Source organism: Grampus griseus, assembly GCF_964374135.1.
Source record: "Grampus griseus genome assembly, chromosome: 2".
NCBI classification, from domain to species: domain Eukaryota; kingdom Metazoa; phylum Chordata; class Mammalia; order Artiodactyla; family Delphinidae; genus Grampus; species Grampus griseus.
The window spans coordinates 173,227,907-173,250,678 of NC_139018.1; the positions used below are offsets into that span (position 1 = coordinate 173,227,907).

The 22,772-nt window shown below is 43.4% G+C and overlaps 1 protein-coding gene across 4 annotated transcripts in view; it reads left to right on the top strand.

Moving 5' to 3' along the window:
- EPC1 (enhancer of polycomb homolog 1) overlaps positions 1–22,772 on the top strand; it is a 95,200-nt gene that overhangs the window by 12,520 nt on the left and 59,908 nt on the right. For 2 of the 4 annotated variants that reach the window (XM_082647685.1, XM_082647686.1), the window contains exon 1: positions 14,367–14,785. The exons of 1 other annotated variant lie outside the window; for it this stretch is intronic. In XM_082647685.1, the coding sequence (XP_082503811.1) occupies positions 14,633–14,785 (153 nt within the window). In that variant the 5' untranslated portion in view covers positions 14,367–14,632. Of the gene's footprint in view, positions 1–14,366; positions 14,786–15,934; positions 16,210–22,772 lie in introns of those variants that run through there. One more of the 4 variants, XM_082647688.1, reaches the window with a different exon arrangement.

Genomic DNA, 22,772 nt, shown 5'->3' on the forward strand with positions numbered 1-22,772 from the left:
ACCTTTGCTGTAGGTGCTTCTTTCCACGTACTGCCATAACACCATTGTCACTTTAATAGATACATAAATTACTTTACAAGGTTGTGTTAATTTCTGCTGTAGAGCAGTGATTCAGATATATATATATATGTATATATATATATACACATATATATATATAAATTCTTTTAAAAATATTCTTTCTATTATGGTTTATCATAGGATATTGGGTATAGTTCTCTGTGCTATATAGTATGTGTTGTTGTTTATCCATTCTGTATATAATAGCTTACATCTGCTCACCCCAACCTCACTCCATCCCTCTCCCGACCCCCTCTCCTTTGGCAATCACAAGTCTGTTCTCTATGTCTGTGAGTCTGTTTGTTTCGAAGATAGGTTCATTGGTGTCATATTTCAGATTCCACATATAAGTGATATCATATGGTATTTGTCTTCTCTTTCTGATTTACTTCACTTAGTATGATAATCTCTAGTTGCATCCATGTTGCTGCAAATGGCATGATTTTGTTCTTTTTTATGGATAGTAGTATTCCACTGTATATATGTACCATATCTTCTTTATCCATTCATCTGTCCATGGACATTTAGGTTGTTTCCATGTCTTGGCTATTGTAAATAATGCTGCTATGAACATAGGGGTGCATGTATCTTTTTGAATTAGAGTTTTGTCTGGGTATATGCCCAGGAGTGGGATTGCTGGGTCGCATGGTAGTTCTATTTTTAGTTTTTCAAGGAACCTTCATACTGTTCTCCATAGTGGCTGTATCAATTTACATTCCCACCAACAGCATAAGAGGGTTCCCTTTTCTCCACACCCTCTCCAGCATTTGTTATTTGTAGAGTTTTTCATGATGAATAGTCACATAAATTGATGGTTGACTATTCCATGATGGTTGAATATTGATTTCCAACTTCATTATGGAAAATCTGAAATGATGAATAAACTTTCGGTTTAAGATAGTTAACCTGAAAAATTAGTTCTTAAATATCATGAAAAGAGATGAAAATAAACCACTTTGTAAAGTAAATTTATGAAACATTTCCAGTATATTTTATTTCAATCATTTGTAAATCTGAAAATATAAAGATATAAAATTATTTTAAATGTTCCTTTCAAACCAGGGTATTCCAGAATATTCACACAGGACATACCCTGTTTGTTTTTACACAAATTAAGTTCATTAAGGACAATGCCATCTTTTTCTTTGTATCTCCCATGGTTCGTAATACAATGCTTGCACAGAGATGGAGCCCCGTAAATGAAACAATGTTAGGAAAACTTATTAAAGTATATAAAACGTAACCTAGTTTTTTGATGTAAGATTTAAACGTACTCTTCATACTTTCACCATACTTTTCAAATTGTTATTGGTTACATTGTTACTATTATTGTTGTTATTGTTGCTGTTTGGTATTTTTTTCTCAGTGCTTGAACAATAATATTGTGTTAGTTACTTTCTTTATTACATAGAAATTCCCTGCACTTTTCCAGTGGTAATATCAGACTAACTGCAGACGTTTTATTACCAGACTTAATTATTTTGACCATTTCTGCTTCAGCTTTTGTTTCGAAGTTTGTATCTTTCTTTCCATATTAATCAATATTTATTTTCCAGTTTTAATGATATATTTGTAAGCTACATGGATTTCTCAGACCACATTTGACCACACTTATGGCAAGACTACTTCTACTAAGCATTCTTTGAGAACTTTTTGTTTAATCATCAAGTGTTACTAATTACCAACTAACACAGTATAACATCTTGACTCACTCATTGAAATTACTCTCCCTAAGGCATATCTTCTAGGACTTTATTAGCTCTCATAACCTTCATAAGGGCCTTCTATACTATGTAAACATAGAGTCAGGAAATGCTGAAGGCATAGTTTCCATGGAAATCACATATCTCAAATTTAATTTTCTTTTCCTAGCGTTTTACATTTAGAAAATTTCATGTATCCCCATTTTTTTCGACCAACTACAGCAATGGGGAGATAATCATAAAATTTGAGTTGGAAGCATCGGAAGGGATCAGTAAGTCTTAGGCCTTTTTTTCAAAGTCGAAGATACTGAGGTCCAGGGAAATTAAGATCAAGATCACACAGCTAGTTGGTGGCAAAGCCAGGATTGGAACCTACATCTTTTTCTTTTTTTTTTTTTGCGGTTCGCGGGCCTCTCACTGTTGTGGCCTCTCCCGTTGCGGAGCACAGGCTCCGGAGGCACAGGCTCAGCGGTCATGGCTCACGGGCCCAGCCGCTCCGCAGCACGTGGGATCTTCCCGGACCGGGCCACGAACCCATGTCCTCTGCATCGGCAGGCGGACTCTCAACCACTGCGCCACCAGGGAAGCCCCTGGAACCTACATCTTTTAAAGTAAAATGCTAATAAATATTTAATACAGATGAGATAGCCTAGTGTGAATTATTTTTTAATTCATTGATGACTCAATTATAAAAATGTAACATGGCTTAAAAAGCTCTTTGCTTTTAAAAACTAGTCCTAAAAACTCACGTAATGGAGACAATATTATTATAAAATTAGACTATTTCCTGTATACTTAAAATTGTTTTTTTTTTATTCCCATGGGGAATTAAGAAAGACCATTATATAGAATTTGTTAAAAATTAATGCTGAAGAATCATTGTTTCTCAAGGAGAGCATGAAAGTTTATTCAAAAAAGGCACAGGTTATGGAACAACCCAAGAAAATAAAGGCAAAGAGAATTCTCTTAAGGTGGAAGGAGGCTAGGGGCTTCCCTGGCGGCGCAGTGGTTGAGAGTCCGCCTGCCAATGCAGGGGACGCGGGTTCGTGCCCCGGTCGGGGGAGATCCCACATGCCGCGGGGCGGCTGGGCCTGTGAGCCATGGCCGCTGAGCCTGCGTGTCCGGAGCCTGTGCTCCGCAACAGGAGAGGCCACAACAGTGAGAGGCTCGCGTACCGCAAAAAAAAAAAAAAAAAAAAAGAACATGGAAGGAGGGTAACGAGATGCTGGAGAAACACGCAATACTGTCCCCTACAAGCCTGATGTGAAAAAGTGTGTGTGTGCATGCACGCGCACACAGGCACTGGTATTTTTGTGAAGGGAATGAGAAAGGATGGGGTTTGGAAAATTATTCAAGAGGGAACACTTTTTTATTTAGATAGCATTTCTTTTTTTTAAGGTTTGGGTTTTGAATGTTTTTGTTCAAGAGAAAGGAGGACTAAACAGCTAGTGTAAACCCAGTGTAGCGTTTATGTTGAAATGAAAGTAATTTGGACCTGGGTCACCCTACCTGAGCAACCAATTTTCCACCCTCCACTGGAAACTACTTCTTGGTCTATAAGAAAAATACTCAGGTTTTTTGTGAAATAATATCCAACACTTATTGAAATCTTACTATCATGACAGGAACTGAAGCCATTGTAAGATTTTGTAGGGATTAAATGAGATCGTGCAAACGAAGCACACGGGCCAAAGTAAGAACTCAGTAACTTTGTTTATGTGGCTTATTTGTCTATTCCACACAATACTTGGAAGTATGCACTACCTCAGTGTAGTGTAGAAGTTAAGAATTTTATACAGGTTCACAGAGCTAGAAAAGAGCAGAGTTGAGATTCACACCCAAATCGTGTCTGACTCTGGAGCCAGCACTTTTAACCACTATATTACACTCTTTTAACAATTGTTCTTAAATCTCCTCCGTATCGTCATCTGCCAGAAACCTTGAATGCTGCTTTAAAGGTAAATTAGTGAAGAAAGTCAAGAAAACATTTTTATTTTCTGTTCTAAATGTGGGTTTAGATAAGGAAAAATTGAGAAAACTATAAAAATTTATAACCATAAAAAATATAATACAGGTACATTTTTTATCTCAAAATAATTCAAACTTATCATAGATTTCCTAAATTTTTATCTTGCGCTAGACACTCTCTCTAGAATAACTGAAAAAATATGGCAAGATAAATTAAAAGTGGTGAAAGAAAGACTATTGAAAAATAAATAAAGTGGGTGAATTTTGGTGTTGTCTTGAAGATTTCCTATTTAAGAAAATGTCTAAAGGGCCCTAGACTAGCGATAAAATCTTCTGTGATCAACTGCACGATTTGAACAGCTGACAGATGTTCTGTTTCATTGTGTTATTTGGGGGCAAATATACCTATGCCCTTCCTAACCAACTATGGTGAAGTGGAAATTAAATAACATATTCTTCCTTATTATATGGCATTTTGCAATTGTCAAAGATTTTTCACAATACTATCTCTTTTTTTTTAACATCTTTATTGGAGTATAATTGCTTTACAATGGTGTGTTAGTTTCTGCTTTATAACAAAGTGAATCAGCTATACATATATATATATCCCCATATCTCTTCCCTCTTGCGTCTCCCTCCCTCCCACCCTCCCTATCCCACCCCTCCAGGCGGTCACAAAGCACGGAGCTGATCTCCCTGTGCTATGCAGCTGCTTCCCACTAGCTATCGGTTTTACATTTGGTAGTGTATATATGTCCATGCCACTCTCTCACTTTGTCACAGCTTACCCTTCCCCCTTCCCATGTCCTCAAGTCCATTCTCTAGTAGGTCTGTGTCTTTATTCCCGTCTTGCCCCTAGGTTCTTCATGACTTTTTTTTTTTTTCTTAGATTCCATTTATATGTGTTAGCATACGGTATTTGTCTTACTCTTTCTGACTTGCTTCACTCTGTATGACAGACTCTAGGTCCATCCACCTCACTACAAATAACTCAATTTCGTTTCTTTTTATGGCTGAGTAATATTCCATTGTATATATATGCCACATGTTCTTTATCCATTCATCCGATGATGGACACTTAGGTTGCTTCCATGTCCTGGCTATTGTAAATAGAGCTGCAATGAACACACAATACTATCTCATTTGTTCTTCATAATGGTCTAAGAGGGAGGAGAAAAAGTGTTCTCTTAGATCAGGCATACAAGAAGCTCAAGGTCCAGTAACGAAATCATTTCTATAGGCTCATGCTGCTGGTAAATGGTAGGCCTTACATGAGCATCTGGATCTTCCAACATGGAAGCCAGCGTTCCTTCCAGTACATTAATGCTGTGTCTCACTACACTATGTTGCTACTTTGAATGCAAAATGTTACATAGCATTGGACTCTTTTTTCACACAGCGCTCACCCTGAGAGAAACTGTAGCAACCTGTGCAGAGAGGCCCTGACCCCCTGGGGAGGTGGCTTGACCAGATTTGGAGATTAAGCAGTCACTGGGCAACCGCCTGGTGAATCAATTGGCAATGGGGGGAGGGGGTACAGCAGAGGTCCTTGTAGATTTCAACATAGGAAACAAAACTCCGAAATGGAAAGGAAACGAAAAGATGAGTGTAAGAGTTTACATAGATTAGTTTATATATGTATCTCGGTCTCTGGTTTCATTTGAGGATTTCTTAGTTTTGTTTCCTTAGCTAAGAGTTTTGAAGCCTTTACAATGAATGTTATGTTTTAGACTGTATGTACAAAAAATAAAGCTCAGAAAAGTAGAATGACCTATTCAAAGGAATAGAATAAAAAATATCCTTAAAAAAATAGCTCGGGCTTCCCTGGTGGCGCAGTGGTTGAGAGTCTGCCTGCCGATGCAGGGGACACGGGTTCGTGCCCCGGTCCGGGAAGATCCCACGTGCCGCAGAGCGGCTGGGCGCGTGAGCTATGGCCGCTGAGCCTGCGCGTCCGGAGCCTGTTCTCTGCAACAGGTGAGGCCACAACAGTGAGAGGCCCAAGTACCGCCAAAAAAACATAGCTCGTGGGGGTTGATCGTGACTTTTGTGTCAGGTCCCTGCTAAACCCTTTGCATTAATGATTTCATTGAATCAATGTAACAACATAGATGATAGATTGTATCATGATTCCTATCTTATGGACGGAGAAACTGCAGCTCCAAGAGCATAAGTAAGAGTAAAAAATTAAATTAAATTAAATTTAAAAACCTCTCTGAATCAAAGTTCAACATGCCCTTTTTAGTGGAGACACTTTTGGAAGGAAATGTAGCTAGACATTTTAGTTAATTTAGTATTAAACACCAAATATATTGCCAAAGTATAGCAGCCTGCTCAGTTCTAGTGCCTGTCTTATTTGCACTGTTTTTACCAGGATAAAAATCTTAAGAAGTGTTAATAAAGATACATTTTTACATTTATAAGAACTTTATGTTTTTTCAAAGTTCACATGTGAGACTTCTTAAGTAATTAGATAACTTGATCAGATAAAACTTCTATTTCCTTGAATTGCCTAGGTTAGAATTTCCCAAGGTGTGCTTTTATAAAACTAAAGGTAATAATTGATAGTATATGCGTGGTAAGGGGTTGCAAGGTGAGATAACTTTGGAAAATACTGTTCTAAGTAAATAAATTTCTGCAGGACTTCTTTGAGCCTATACATTGTGAGCCTGTATGTATTTTAAAGAGAAAGATATAATAGGCAGTATTTCCCTCACTTACTGGTTTTATATGGAACTCTTTATGGAACTCTCATCTTAGAACATAACTTCTGGGATTAGTGTTTTATGAAACATATTTCTGAAAAAAACACTAAGCTAACATTTGGAAAGAATATTTAATGAGGTGGTACTATCTCAAATTACACTGAGAAGTGAGGACCACAAAATAATAGACAGTATTATTCCAATGTTATAAAATAAGAAAGTGAAAAACAGAAACAAAGCCAGAAAGACTGGAGGGAATAAAAACATCAAAAAGTTAACTGGCTAATGAATAAATCTATTAACACCAAAATATATAACCAAATATATGTGTTACCACAGTGTCCTTGTGCTGCTTGTAGCTAATGAGCCTAGTGTTTGGGAAACCTAATTCAGAAGAAATTTTAAGATCTGGGTGTGGCGTATGCTCTTGTCAGTAACTCACTTCAACAAGTCAGGTTGGTCGTTGGTTTACTATTTCTGCAACTTTAAAGATGGAAGATGTGGTTCACTTCCTCCTGTCACCAGGATTTTGTGAGGACTCGAGAAATAACGCAATATATTCTCTTCTAATGGGTCACGTGGTGGCGCGGTGCTGCTGATGTGTCCCTAGCTGTGTCCTGAGGCTAAGCTGATTTCCTTGCCTTCAGGGTGCTCTCACTCCTGTGAGCGAGTACCTAGAAAAGTCTCGTAAGGAGGCACTTATGAGGCACTTGACCTCGCTTGACTTGCCTGGGAAATGACTGATGAGCACGTTTCAGGCACCACTCAGCCCGTGATTCCTTCAGTTTTCCGCCCACGTTGTCCTGTGGCAATCGGGATTGCTGCGTCTCCAGGGACCTCCTCATCGATCGCCGCCTTGAATAGTCATCTGGCTTCTCCCAGCCTCCTCTGCTCTTCTCCTGGCCCTGCCTCTGCTGTCTTCTAGATGTTGGTGTTCCCCACGGTTCCATCCCCAGCCCCTTCTCCTCATTCCATGAATCATTCTTCACACCCATAACCACACTCCTCAGGTTTGAAACCATTCACCTGCCCTTCGCATCTCTGGAAGAGAGGAGGAAGCGGACCCGGAGTGCTTATCTCGGCATTCGGCACAACGTTACTCAAACTGTCATAAAGAAGAATACATGTAGTGAAAGTAAAAGTTTTATTTCGCTAATATTACGTTTCAGATGAGTATAGCAGTAAGTTCCTTCCTTGGGTCATAGGAGCAAAGGCAGTTCACGCAATCTCTCTCTTGAATGCCTTCCTCCCTGTCAACGTTTCTTTGTCCATCACCCACTGGTAACTTTGACTTCAACCTTTCAACATGAATTTCGACTTCATTAAACAGCTTTTTTTCTTGTTCCTCTAAGTTCCATCCCTTCACCCCTCACGTACCATTTATACCATACTGATCTGTGTAACACTCAAGTAGTATGTTTCATATGCTCAAGACTGTAGGGCGCCTAAAGGTTCCTGCATTTCCCTCTCTCCTCCCTCTCGTTTATGTCCTTCTGCGCCTTACATTGGACCCACACGTAGGCTACAGACAGTGTCTATCAGTAAGTGCCAGTCACTGGATTAAATAAGGCAACAGTAATTTAAGGGGCTTCCCTGGCGGCGCAGTGGTTAAGAATCTGCCTGCCAATGCAGGGGACACGGGTTCGAGCCCTGGTCCGGGAGGATCCCACATGCCGCGGAGCAACTAAGCCCGTGCGCCACAACTACTGAGCCTGTGCTCTAGAGCCCCCGAGCCACAACTATTGAGCCCATGAACCACAACTACTGAAGCCCGTGCACCTAGAGCCAGTGCTCAGTGACGAGAAGCCACCGCAATGAGAAGCCCACGCACGGCAACAAAGAGTAGCCCCCGCTCGCTGCAACTAGAGAAAGCCCGCACGCAGCAACAAAGACCCAACACAGCCAAAAATAAATAAATAAGTATATTAAAAAAACAGTAATTTAACGAAATCCAGTTTAAATACTACCAAATACATATTTATTTTTTATATTTATTTATATAAATACATATATATATTTATTATGAGCCTCCGGACGCGCAGGCTCAGCGGCCGTGGCCCACGGGCCCAGCCGCTCCACGGCATGCGGGATCTTCCCGGACTGGGTCACGAACCCGTGTCCCCTGCATCGGCAGGCGGACTCTCAACCACTGCGCCACCAGGGAAGCCCCCGTTGCAGCATATTTAATGGGTGTCACAGAAGCAATATCTGAACTGCTGATTTCTCTACAGAGTTGATTTATGCATGGAATTCTGTACATACTATTTAAGAACTATGTTTTGTATAAAATAAAAACAGTTCAGAATATATCCAGAAACAGTCTGCCTCTACCTTAAAAGAATAAAAGGCGAGGGCTTCCCTGGTGGCGCAGTGGTTAAGAATCCGCCTGCCAATGCAGGGAACACGGGTTCGAGCCCTGGTCCCGGAAGATCCCACATGCCGTGGAGCAACTAAGCCCGTGCACCACAACTACTGAGCCTGCGCTCTAGAGCCCGTGAGCCATGGCCGCTGAGCCTGCGCGTCCGGAGCCTGTGCTCCGCAACGGGAGAGGCCACAACAGTGAGACGCCCGCGTACCGCAAAAAAAAAAAAAAAAAAAAAAAAAAAAATGCTGCAACGCAATTTCAACATTTACTTTCTAACATACAACACATCATAAAGGGCTCCCAGTTTTTATTTTCCTAAATGTTATTTTGGAAGAATTATTTGATGCCATTTCTTTATAGCTTATTATGAAAATAAAAAGAAAGTGAAGGAATATGATTACCGCAGGCGAAGATGTATTTCGTACTTTTGCACAATGCTCTCAATTAGAGCACTGTATCATTTTTTTTAATGTTGAGATCATTGTGCATCACACGTCTTGAAGAGATTAACTGCACATTTCCCAAGTAAATACAAGCGCGGTATCTTACTTTATTCTTAGCTCTGTGAGGCTACAGGGATCATGTCTTGTTTATTATTGTTCTTCTGCACAAACGGCTTTGCCTAGCTGTCTGTAACCACCCAGGAAATATTTGTTGAATGCTTGAAGGAGGGAAGAATCTGGACTCCTGCTACCCAAACTGGTATCAGGATTTATTATTATTATTATTTTTAATCTTTTGGCCCATCAGTGAGAGTTTATCTTCTTTGGAATTCTTCTCTGAGAGTTTAACCTCAGAGGAAGTCGGTCCTAAAGTTAATCCATTTACATGATTCTTTGCTGTCAGCAAACAAATATGCCCACGTCTCTCCCACCCTCAGAAACAACGCAATCGGTGGCCCGACACGTCCCGCTTTCCTCTCTCTGCCTCCTGCCCCGATTGCCAAGCCCCTCTCTCTCGGCTCACTCCCAGTTCATGCCTCACTTCACTTTATTATCTGGTTTCTGGGGCTCCACTCTCGAGTCAGATCCCAGGGATTCTGGTCTCAGCGTTGCCTCTCACCAGCTTTGAGAGGCAGAACTTGCAACCTCTCTTAACAGGAGGCACCTCATAGATATTGAAAATTAAGTGAGATGATGCATTTAAAATGTACTTCAGGGCTTCCCTGGTGGCGCAGTGGTTGAGAGTCCGCCTGTCGGTGCAGGGGACACGGGTTCGTGCCCCGGTCCGGGAAGATCCCACGTGCCGCGGAGCGGCTGGGCCCGTGAGCCATGGACGCTGAGCCTGCGCGTCTGGAGCCTGTGCTCCGCAACGGGAAAGGCCACAGCAGTGGGAGGCCCGCGAACCACAAAAAAAAAAAAAAAAAAAAAAAAAAAAAAAAAAAAGTACTTCTGCGCTGCCTGGCACATAGTAAATGTTCGATAAGTGGTAGTTACCGTTCTTGCTGATTGAACACTCTAATAGGAGTTCAGAGATGAGAAAGATTGACGAAGGCTTAAAAATTAGTTTGAATTCACCTAACTACTTACTCATTCTTCAGATTAGGAAATTAGAACCCAGAGAAGTGACGCCGTCAAAATTTCATGAAGGAAGATCACTGAGTTGCATTTTGAAGGATAACAGCAGTAGCTTACATCCATTGAATGTTTACTGTGGACCGGAGACCGTATGAATGCTTGACATGGATTGTTTCACTTGATCTTCAAAACATGCCTGTGAAGTAGCATTTCAGTAGCTAGAAGTAGATGGTCTGAAGCTGGACAGGGAGAACAGACAGAAAGGAATAAAGAAAAAACCTGGAGACAGGAAAGACTTGGCCGATTTCTAAAGCTGGTGATGAGATGTAAAGTCCAGAGTGAAGAGCTTTTTTGTCTTACGCAGTAAGGAGAAATGATGTTGGAGAGAGTGAGGGAAAATTATAAGGCCTCGACAACCATGCCAAAAAAAACACCCACAAAACTGGCTCTATCTAATGAGCAAGATGAATCAGTGAGCTGGGGAAGGGAGGATACAGATGGAAGTGGGGCTTCAGGTTCACTGATTTGGGGGCCTGCACTGCACGATGAATGCCTGAAGGGCAGTCTGTTCTGTATCGTCATATCCCCAGGAATCCACAGCCTCAACAAGCCACCGTTGGTTCCCAGCAGCCACCGTTAGGAGAGCATTAGCCCCGTTGCCTATAAAGTAGGAGTTTCATCGAGGCTTATTGAAGGAAGGAGCGAAATCAAGGAGACTTGGACTTGGAGGTTGTTTCTAGGTGGGACGTGATGAAAGCTGAGGTGATGGTGAAGACAGTGGGAAAGGAAATAAGGAGGCAAATCCTAGAAACAATTTCAAAGAGCATTTAATGGGACTTGGGCACATACTGGGCATAAACTAATATCTAGAGCTGCATTTCAGGTTTATCATCTATAGCAAAGTGCAGCGTCAGCGCTCTAGCATTTGACATATTCTCGTTGTTGTTTAAGCAGACGTTTTGTATGTGAGATCAATCGCAATGAATCACGTTGCAAGGTGATGATCTTATGAGCGATTATTATTACCGTTAAAACGTATGTCTCTTTCCTTTCTACTCCTTCTCCCTCCACCCAGGTTCTTGCCAGTTTTATCTTATACCTGTGTTGTTATCATCTCCTACTGAACCCTGGCCAAGTCCACCTTCTCATCTCCACACACACCTGGCAGTAGCCTCCGCCCCGCTGTCTGTCCATAGAGTTGCCCTCTCCCATGAAGACCTTTTCCTCTACCATTTCACTCCCGTTACCAGTTGGAATATTAGCCATCCTTCAGAACTGAATCACACGCTATCTTCCCCATAATGTCTGATCAACCCACCTGGAACTGACTGCCTTCTTTCTGAACTCCCAGAGCACTGCAGGCCACCATCCTGCCTGGTCATGGTCATTTTGTTAACGGGGTGACCCCTTAGCAGGATCTTATTTGTATCCCCGCCATGATGGTACTGTGTGTTGCCTACTTATTCAATAAAGATTTGTGGCGTGAATCAAAACTGTTTTAAATACTGCAAGTCCCTTCCCAACCCAAAGCTTCCCTTTGGGGAAAGGCTAGTACATACAGCTTTACATTAGTATGTATCTTTTGCAACATGGCGAATGTCATCTCATTCTTGTTGTGGGTACTTAGAAAAAAAGGGAAGTTTGAGTTGGGAATAGAAAAAGTGAAAGGCAGTGCAAGATTAGCCATTTTTGCAAGGGACCTTTGGGTTGGATAAAGGATGCTGAGGAAAATTAAACCAGAGCCTTTATTGCTGCACTCCTGCCCCATAGGAGGGAGGGAAGTGAACTGAATGTAAGAGGCTTGGGACTCCAGCCTGTGGGTCTTTGGGAAGCAAGACCTACAAGTCAAAAATCCAGGGCATTGAGCTGGATGGGGACCGGTGGCAGAAAGAAAATGTCTCTCGGCAGGCAGATCACCTGCAAAAGGCAAGCTGAATTGGAAAGCATGTCTCTGAACCTGCCATGGAGGGTGAGCCTAGAATTTCTAGAGAACAGGAAATTAGTCGTATAGTGCCCATTATTACTTGTGTAGGATATGGAGAATGTTATCAATAGGCTCTTATTTTAATGAAAGTTATATATATATATATATATTCACTTTCTTGGTGGTTCACTCATGACTTAAGACTCTATTTTAGTTCTTAGGTTCCTCAATCAACCGAATTCTACCACTAGGATTTTCAGAAGTCTAATATAGTAGGCTGGCGAGGACTACTGTACTAATATCCAGCCAGTACTTTCGGAACTGTTCAACCTGGCTAATTAAGAGTCATGGTCCACGGTGCGGTGAGGATCCCAGAATGTGACACGCCCACTCAGGGCTCTGGGTTTTCCCACATGCTGCTCCCCTGGCCCAAGATACCCTTCTCCTCTTCATTTTTGCAACCTTGGCCCATACTTACGCTACACCCCGATATCATCTCCTCCAAAAAGCCTTTCCTGAATGCTTTCATTAGAGCCACTCACTCCCCACGGATTGGGTGCCACTTCTGCCTGGTTCCAAATAGCCTGAGCTCTCGCCCTCACACTTACCCCAGGTGTGGCAGTTGCCATCCGTCGGTCCTGCTCCCACCATGTAATCTCCTCCGGGAGTCCTGTGGGTGCTGAGTAATTAGCAGCATACTTAGAGGGCCGTGAAGTCTCAAAAAGTATTTGCTCACTGAATGAATAAACGCATCGTCTTAGTATAGGACATGCAGATGAATGTCCATCTGCTGCATGGGAGGTGAGCTGTCAGCATTAGAGTTTGGGGATAATTTTGGCGACCTGCAATCCGTTTTCTCCCCACCCCAGAGGGTGGTAGCGAAGCCAGCCTGAAAGATAGCACTTCGTTTCTGTGCCTTAAGCCAATAACAGTTCCCATCCAGTTCAGTATTTAAGAATAGTGATCATTTTTACTAGGTATCCCCCGGGGAGAAAAGTGGAGATACAGGACATTTTTGTATCTTGGCAAGTATTTGAAAATTTGCTGTCAAACCTATTAAAACCACCGCAACAGTCTTCCGGATTTTTAAAATATTCTACTGCAAAGAGCTCTCTAGATACTCATTTTCGTGTGTAATATAAGCCACATGGTAGCCATCACATCTACCTAAATCTCTTCTAACAATACATCTTTTCCTCTTTTTTTAAGTCTTCTTTTTTTGGTTTGACAGGAGCATTATAGTTCTTCATATAATTCAATTGTATAAAGTTTTTCAGAGGACAAATGATAAGTGTCAACCCATGGCTATGCTGAAGCAGCATTTTCTTCCAGTGTAGAAAAACCATCCGGCTCTCAAATTTTGAAGTGTCTTGCTTTAAAAAAATTTTCCCTGAAGGTTACGGTGTCCAATAATAATTATTCTCTTTGCTTCGATGACAATAAAAGAGTGCGGGTCGATAAAATGCAGAATGAAAAAAAAAACCCCACCAAAGCCCTACTTTGGAGCAACGTAGGACGCCTCCTGTTTACACGGAGCGCAATGATGGGAACTGACACAGGATCCACGCGGAGCCCATCAAATACAATCCAGAGTTTCGTTAGACGTAAAGATAATGGCTGGTAAAAGTTCCGGCAAAGTAGCATCCTGCCGCGAATGCCGTCTGCATTTTCGTCATAAGACCTGAAGCGCCGCGCCGGCCCGGGCTGGGGGCGCCCGCTCTCCCACTGCCGGGCCGGGCCGCCGGGCAGTGACAGGTGCCCGGGCCGCCGCCGCCGCCGCCGCCGCCGCCGCCGCGCCGCGCCGCGCCGAAAGCCGGCGCGCGAGGGGCGGTCGCTTCCCTGCACCCTCGCCTGTCAGCCAACGGCGCCGGGCGGGAGCGAGCGCGGGCGGCGGGTAGCGGGCGCGCAGGGCGGGGAGGTCGGCCGTGGCCCCCGGCGTCCGAGGGCCCCGCGCGTCCCGGCCCGGCCTGTTGGCGGCCGTGGGGGCGGGGGCCGGGCGGCCCGGCGCGGGGAGCGGGGCCGGGCGCCGGGGGTTGGCGGGACGCGCGCTCCGTGCCGGCGCCCGGCCTCGAGCCCGCGCCCCCCCCCCCCGCGTGCCCGCGCCGCTGCGCGATGCAGTGTGGGGAATGGCTGGGGTTGGCTGAAGAGCGCACAGTGGAGTTTTAATGTCCGCCATGTTGGCCATGGCGTATTGAGGAGAGCGAGCGAGAGAGGAGCGGAGCGGTTCGGCCTCCCACCTCCCGGCGGCTCTGAGTGCCCGGACGGCGGGCTCCGCGCTCCGCCCCTCCAGTCCCCGGCAGCGGCGGGCGAGTGGGGACCGAACCCCCGGTTCTCCATGATCCCGCTGGCCGGGGCCGTTTCCCCAGAGCGGAGAGGTATCTGCTGCGCCTGAGATGAGTAAACTGTCGTTTCGGGCGCGGGCGCTAGACGCCTCGAAGCCGCTGCCGGTTTTCCGCTGTGAGGATCTGCCCGACCTGCACGAATACGCCTCGATAAACCGGGCCGTGCCGCAGATGCCCACCGGAATGGAGAAGGAAGAGGAGTCGGTACGTGTTAACTCCCCTGTCCGACCCACCGCCGGGCCCCGCTCCCTCCGCTGCCTGCGGCGGCGGCGGCGGAGCGCAGACCCACACAAAATGGCCGCCATCTTCTCTCCGCCGCCGACTCCCGTCGCCGGCGGGGCCTTTACCTCGCCGCCCCCGGCCTCTCCCCCCGGCCGCGGCGGCCCGGCGGGGCCTCCTGTTGGGCCACCCGCTGACCCCGGCCCCTCGGACCCGGGCCCCGCGGAGTTCAGGCGCCCGCAAGGCACAAAGGGGTCACGTGACGAGGCTGCCGGCAGCCATTTTGTGGTCGGAGCGCTTGGGCTGGGCCTTGTGCATCCGGAGAGGGAGCGAGCGGGCGGGCGGGCGGCGGGGGGTGCGGCGGCCGGGCCGCGGAGGCCCCGCCTGCAGGCCTCTCCGCGGGCCGCTGGGTGGCGCTCTGGGGCCGGCTCGGCCTTCGCGCTCCGCCGGCAGCGCAGGTTCCGGGCGCTTGGGGGCCGTGCTCTCCCGGCGGCCGGGGAGGCTGGCGGGGCCGGCGCGGCCCACGTGGAGCCGCCAAGGGGCCGGGCGGGGGCGGCGGGAGCCCTGCCGCGGAAGGTCGCGGCTCCCGAGCCGCCCGGATCCGACTTAGGTGGTGCGTCCTCTTTGTGGGACTTGTACCTCCATCCCTTCCCAGTCCTACCTGGTCGGACTCCTCCTCCTGACTTTTCCTTTGATCCTTGAGAATATGTTGCGGGTTTTGGGGAGGGTACTACGTGGCTCTTCTGGAGCCTGTAACGTTATTAGTTGCTTCCCTGATAAAACCTGAGTCCGCCCGATGGCTGGGTTTCTCGAGCTAGGGGAGAAAGGACCCCATGTAAGCAGGTGTTAACAGATCTACCTGTTGGAAGAGGGCTTTCTTTCTTACCCGCCACCGAACTCAGGTTAAGTGAACCCCTTCCTAGAAATCTTAACCTGGAGGTGTTTCGGTTGGGTGGGCTTCGGCATGTAAGTGTCAACGGCTCCCGGACGCCGTACCGCAGCGGCAGCTCTCCCTGGTCGTGGAAGTTGGGCTCAGACCCACGGATAATAGGCTCTTCCCCTCGTTCCCCCAGGTCCTCGGCAGGGTCACTTGATGGCTTCTCACCCTAAGGAATTGCATACCTTGGTTTTCAGGTACAGCCACTTAAACAGGGGGCAGTGTGTTGACAGTTCCAGGAAGTCGAGGAGTCGCTGGATTGGTGCTACAGTTTTGTGGTGGAAAATCGTTCTGTCATACCTCTGTTTGGTGCTGTAAGAATTTTCTAAATGCAGAAATCCTGCTCTGTAATGTCGATTTCGAAAAATAAAGCTGTTTAAACTCTTTGGGTTGTTTGACCTTTTAAAGTCAAATAGTGGTGACCGTCGCGTGCTGCTTCCGAGAGTGCGTCTTAGCGTGTGGAGTAGTTGAGATCGTCCAGCGCGGTCCTGACCTTTAGCACGTTGCCTGTGAGACACCACCTCTCAACGTTTTACTTGTATCAGCGGCAGAGTAGAATGGTGCCGCTTGTTTATTTTTAAATAAGTGATTTGTTTTTAAAAATTAAAGTACTTGTGACTGCAGAATCTCGTCTTTTGGTTTTATTTTTGTTTCCAAGTTTTGCAGGTAATACTTTCAAGTGGGGGTGTCGTCATTACCACTGCCCTGGAAATTAATTGGTAGTTCCTGTTTTGCAGCCGAGGAAGGGGAGAGCTTTGATAAGAACAGATAACCCTGCAGTACACTTTGAAATTCAGTGAAGTCTTGCTCCTCGGAGCACATTGGACTGTCCCAAGGGCCCCAACCTGAAATCAGAGCTGAGCTCAACTGAAGTATCAAGGCTTATTAGGTTTTTACGGATCATTTCTGTTCACTGAAATGATTTTGACATTTTGTAGTTCATTGTTTTCTAACATGTTGAGTCCCTATTTTTGAGGGATTGTTTTTTTTTCCCCCTTCAGACTGACTTTTCCCATTGTCCGTGTAGAATTTGTTTCACTTCACATCCAACCAAAACTATGACCAGTGAAACATAGACTTCAGGAATAGACACTGAACTGAACAGAAGAATGTAAACAGTCCCAGGCAAACAGCTGCTGTCCAGTCCTGCGGCTCGTGCTGGCCGGGGGTGGGGGTGGGAGGAGGCTCTGTAGATCATAGGATTGAAAGTAGCATGTTAGCGCTGAAATGTATGCCAAGCACAATTAAAGGTAATTGAATTCCGAGTTAGCCGGAGGAGAAGAAACTTTTTGATAATTTGCTGAAGAATGATGTGCTTCTTATAAAGGCGAACTCATGCCTCCGATTGACATGGCAGGGTCAGGAGCGATCTAGAAACCTGAATTGAGTGTCTGGTTTAGAAAATGTGTAATCCTATGTTGATCATGAAAGATAGGGCAGAATTAGATGAGGACAGTATTGTATATATGTCACCTCACTAAGAAGGCATTTTATGATCAAATATATCTGGAAAATTGTCATGTGAACTGTACCTGCTAACTGTTACCATATTTTGTTTCTGTGGTAAACGTGGCAGAAATGCTAGGTCTAAACATAGGGAAAATAACACTTATTAAAGTATTCCCATTTAAATTTAATTTAAGCTGAACGCACTGCCTTAATTAGGCATGCCTCTTAATTTTTAAGAAACAACTTTCAGTAGAAGTCCCCTCCTCCCTTCCAAACATGAATTATACTCAACTTTAGAACTTAGTTGTTAGTCCTTTTTTTGATGAGGATTGAGAAATAACTCCAGATTGTAATAAACTGAAGGACTTGACTGCCAAATAGATGTTAGAGATTCAGTGTCTCAATCGGTATAATGTGATACATTGTAACTTGCTGTATCAAAAAGTAACAGTTGATAAAGGCTTTGATTTAATGAATAACAAGTAATTTTCAGATCATGGGAAATCAATAGGATGTCAGCTCTAAATATGAAATAAGTCCCTTAATTTAAACACATGGGGGTGCAGAGGTTGCACCATTATAATTTTTTAACATTTTAATTTTAAGATTATAATCTTAACTTTAAGGTTAGAAATGTTGAAATATACTACTTAGTGCCATGGCTTCACCTTTAAATGAAAGGGTAGTTTTTCCAAGATATCAGTACAATCGAATGTTTTTGTTACAATTGGAGCTTTACGTTTTCCTTTATGGTTACTTCTCACTTCAGCAAAGACATTCTGAAAAAGTTGGTTTTAAAGTGATACTCAACAAAGTGGAGCTGCTTGGTTCCTCTAGTAGTTTAACTTTTTTCATTGGGATGCCAGAGTGTGTGACTCCATATACTGTAAGGGGTGGAGGCTTAACCTCTTCTCCAGCCGAGGAGAAGAGAAGGAAGTGTGACGGTAATTAAAACGTTAATGATGATACCGCCTTGTTACTGCCCTACGCAGCCACCTTTGGGACTGTTGGGTGTAGGGCCCAGCCGTCGCAGTCCAACACCTGGTTTTAATAGGGTTCTAATCAGACGTATAGTCCCAGACCCCTGTCTTTCCTCTGTTCAAACTGTATCCTTCATTAGTGGCCAGTATACAACGTTATGAAAACCAAGTTTATAAAGTAGACAGGTAGGTGTTTTTTGTTTTTAATTAGGGGTTAAAGTGGAAATACGTACATATCTCTGTTAAGAGGAAAAGTAGTTAAGCACTACATTTTCAAAACGATAAAAATCTAGTTTGTTTTATAAAAACAAGCTTAAATCACTTTAAGTGATACGTTTAAAAGTCCGATTTTTCTGACAGAAACTAAGAATCCTTTCTTTCCTTTAAAATTTTGTAAACCAAGATTTCTTAGCCCTTAATCTAGATTCCTCCATTCTGTCCACCGCATTGGAAGTGAAAAGAAATATGTGAAGTCGCACCTGTACTAGAAGCAAAGCTTAATTTTTACAGCTAGTTTGAATTAGAAAGGAATTGAGGATATTTGGGGTTTTCCATTAAGTAGCAAATAATTTAAGTCAAAGATAATTGAGAAGCAATAATGAAGTCTAGTTCCAACTTTCTGTCCTGCCCAAGATATTTTTGAGTGTATCAGCTGGGTTCTGAGGGTTATGTGGAAATGATGCTAGAAGTAGTGAATTCCCATGATACGCATATACAGTTTTGTGACAGTATATTTTTCTCAGGAGAAAATTCATGTTTGTCATGAGTTTCTCAAGGTATCGATAAAGGCAGAAAACCCAAGGTTAAGATTTGCTGTTCTAGAAATTTCAGCAGTCATTTTGGTTTCATCAGTATGGAAGTTATTACATAGACTTAATCAGAGAAGAAAAATTAAAGGCAAAAATTAATCGGCAACTCGGGAAGACTGAGGGCTCTTACCTACAAAAGGAGCCTCTTGAAAACTGTAGGGCCTGGTGCCTAAAGTGTTAATATTAGCTCTTGTTTCGGTGTGCTGTTTGATATTTAAGATTTTGGATTAGTACCATTTGTACTTAGACTTCATTTTCTTATAAAACAATAATGAAAACTAATGGGCTTATGTGTCTAATGGTGTTTTGTGGGTGCTTGTGATCTGTAATGGAATTTATGCAGAACTACCTTTTCTTTCTGTTAATCAACAGGACTTAATTAAAAGTGCCATCTAAATACAGGAGAGCTTAAATCTTGTAAATAAAGAATAATAACCTGTGCTTACAGGTTCATGAATTTGTGGATAGGATTAAATATTAAACTAGCCATTCCTAATAGAATCTACGACTAGGTTTGGATAAACTGGAGGTGTAGGTTTTAGTTTAGTCTATATATTGCATTCGACCATATTGTGGTCTGTAGTAGTAGTAATGGGAGAGAAACAGATGGAAGATGTATGTGTATCTATGTACATACATAATGGCAAGAGATGAAGGTGTGGATTCTGACTATGTGATTCCATTTTTCTGAAAAGTTAAGGGTAGTTGTTATTAGCAATTGGTTAAAACGTAATTTTAAAGTAGAGGGTAGCATTTTATATAATGGAATGATGGTATGGTTTGTGATTCTATTTCTTAGAAGAAGACAACCCACAAGGAAATGAGAATTTTATATTGTAATTTGGGAGTAAAATGACTTCTGAGTCTCCAAGTGCAAAAGTAGTATGAAAGTATGAAATAAATACATAGGCAGAACTAGATAGTGTCTTTTACTTTTAAAGTAAGCTTTTGAACCCTTGAAGTGTGACTTATATTAATATGTTACAATAACTCCTCTGTAAGAATAAATCAATTTACAGGGAAATCACCGAGAAAAGAAGTGATTCAGATGTTTTAAACAACTTGCTAGAACTACTTTCAGTGAATTACTTGAAGCTTAACTGTTGACTTCTGCCCATTATCTTGGTCAAGTTTACTAAAGCCTCTGATAATAGTTAATGATTTTGAGCAATTTCGGTATTTTAAACAGAGTGGATACTTAACTTTTCACCTTTAAATATATGGATTGAATTTCATCCACCAGCCCCACTGTAGGTAGATGAAAATCAAAAACAAACGTGCTGTTCATAAATCTACTGTGACCCGTGATCTTAGTTGTCTCTCTGATGAGTAGGGATATAATCAGTTCTTTAAAAGATAAAGCCCTTCTTCGATTATTTGTTGTCATGGAGGTTATCCTTAAGAAGTTGGTTCAGCTTCAGATACGCCTGGTGACAGTTTGCTGAGTTTTGCAACACATTATTAAAGCAAATCATTTTGGTTGAATTTCCTTCCGTATAGCAAGTGCTGGCTGAAGAAGTATGACGCAGCCTTAGGGTAAAGCCAGGGGCAAAGGTAAACTGAGGTTTGAAATATCCTGTGGGTGATTTACTAAAGGTTCAAATCTTCTTTCTATATTGGGATGAATTATTTTGATTATCTTAGAATCACAAGTACCAGTTGTATATCCTCTGAGAAGAATGTACCTTGGCATTTGTGGCCTTTGACAAGTCAGTTAAGCTTACTGGATGAACTTTAGTTTCTTCCTGTGCCAACGCTCTCCTGACCTACCTTATGAGGGAGGTATAGCTCTAGGGAGTGAATCAGACGGTATCCGTGAAAATGCTGTACACATGCATTTCATTATTACCAAATACTAAGTGAATGTTCACGATGGCCTTGCTTTTTGTTGCTGTTCAAAACTACTTACATTTGTACAATCCCTTGTATTTAGGATTGTCTGGTATAAATTTGTTAGATGTGTTGTCTATCCTCAGAGGATTGTATGATGTAGTTGTGAAACGTTGTGTCTTTAAATTTAGGTAATTATTAATTGGGAAGAGCATCAAGTTGGGAGTTACTAGACCTGAGACCTCAACCAGCTTCTGACTGTGTGTGCACGCGTGTGTGTGCGTGCACACGCATGCTTGCGTGCTCTCACACACCCGGATTTTCTTAACTGCAAGATGAAGTAGGGCCGTGATAGTTTCCTGTAGTAGTGAGCATATTATGTTACCAGTGCATTTAGGTCTGTTAACTCATGTATTTTATGTGTTTTTAGAGTAATCATTACATCTTTAATTAGTTGATGGCTTCATTTGCACTCTACATAAACACAGTTTACACAGAGGTAAAGGTAACCTGGGTGCATGGATAATTGGTTCCAGTTTAGTCTAGAAGACTTGTGTTTTTTAAAGCACTTAAAGAATAAGTGCTGCAGTAGTCACAGAATGCTTTTACTGTTATGAGAGTTTGAAATTAGAATCAGAATATTGTATTGAAGGTGGCAAATTTGTGCTTTACCTATAAGATAATAAGAGTCTGAAGGGGAAACAAAATATAAATATGGCTGTTTTGAAGTCTAAAGCAAGAATTTGATCATTGTTCTAATGGCTAAGTGAAGATTTTTGAGGTATATTGTACAAAGACTAAGAAAATATAGATAAATCCAATTTCATTCACTTTTGTAGCAAATATTTATTGTGCACTTACAGTGAACTAAGGCCTCCTGTGGGCTCTGTGGATCCCAGCAAACAGCTCCCTTTTTCATGGAGCTCACATTCTAGCACCTAGGCTCTATGAGGGCAGGACTTTTTGTTTGCTTTGTTCACTGGTGTTTTTTCAGCACCTGAAATAGTGCCTGGCACATAGTAAGTGTTCAGTATTTGTTTAGTTGAATGACTGAATTCTAATGGGAAAACGGAGACAAAAAGCGAATGAATGAAAGTGGCGGTGGATCAAGACAGTATAGAATTTCAGGTGGCAGGAGGAGGATAGAGATTTCTTTGTGCAGAGGGTCAAGGAACGCTGGCTCTGAAACTTGAAGTGGGAGGAGCCAGCCCTGCGAAGGCTTGCATGGAGAATGTGCCAGGCAGAGAGACTGCAGATGCAGGGAGCCCAGGTGAGGGACAGAGGCCAGTGTGGCCGGAGGGCAGCGAAGAGGGTTGAGCAGTACGAGGATCCAGAGGACCCAGTCAGGGGCCTGTATCTGGTGAGGTATTGCAGGCCTCTGCACGGAGCTGGGGTAGTTTTGAGGTGAAGTAACAAGCCTTTAGAGAGTTTCAGGCAAGGCAGTGACATGATCCGATTTATGTCTTTTCAAGGTTATTCTCTCTGCCATGTGCAGAATGAGTCGTACCGGGCAAGAGTGGCTGTAACTAGGGTGGTGGTAGGGAAGAAGAGAAATGGATAAACTGGAGGTATGGTTTGAGGGTAGGACCAACAGAACTTGGCTGACAGATTAGAATGTACTAGACGGAGAGAAAGAATCAAGGATTAATCCCTGATCTTTACCTTGAGCAGCTGGGTGGATGGGTGATTAGGCCCCTGCTTCCTGATGTAGGGAAATTTGGGGGAGGGAGGGTTTATAAAGGATGGATTTATTACTCAGTTTGAAGTGCCTCTTACTCATTTGTGTCTAGCTGGGTACGCAAGAATGTAAGCATTAGAGCAGTCTGCACTGGAGGTGCACAGTTCAGAAGTCATGGGCTCTACGATAAATTTGAAGGTCTTTGGGTTACAGGTGTTTCTAAAGCTGTTCATTGAGGCTCAAGAAGAGGAGGAGCTGTTAGAGAATTAGGAAGAAAGTGAGGGTAAAG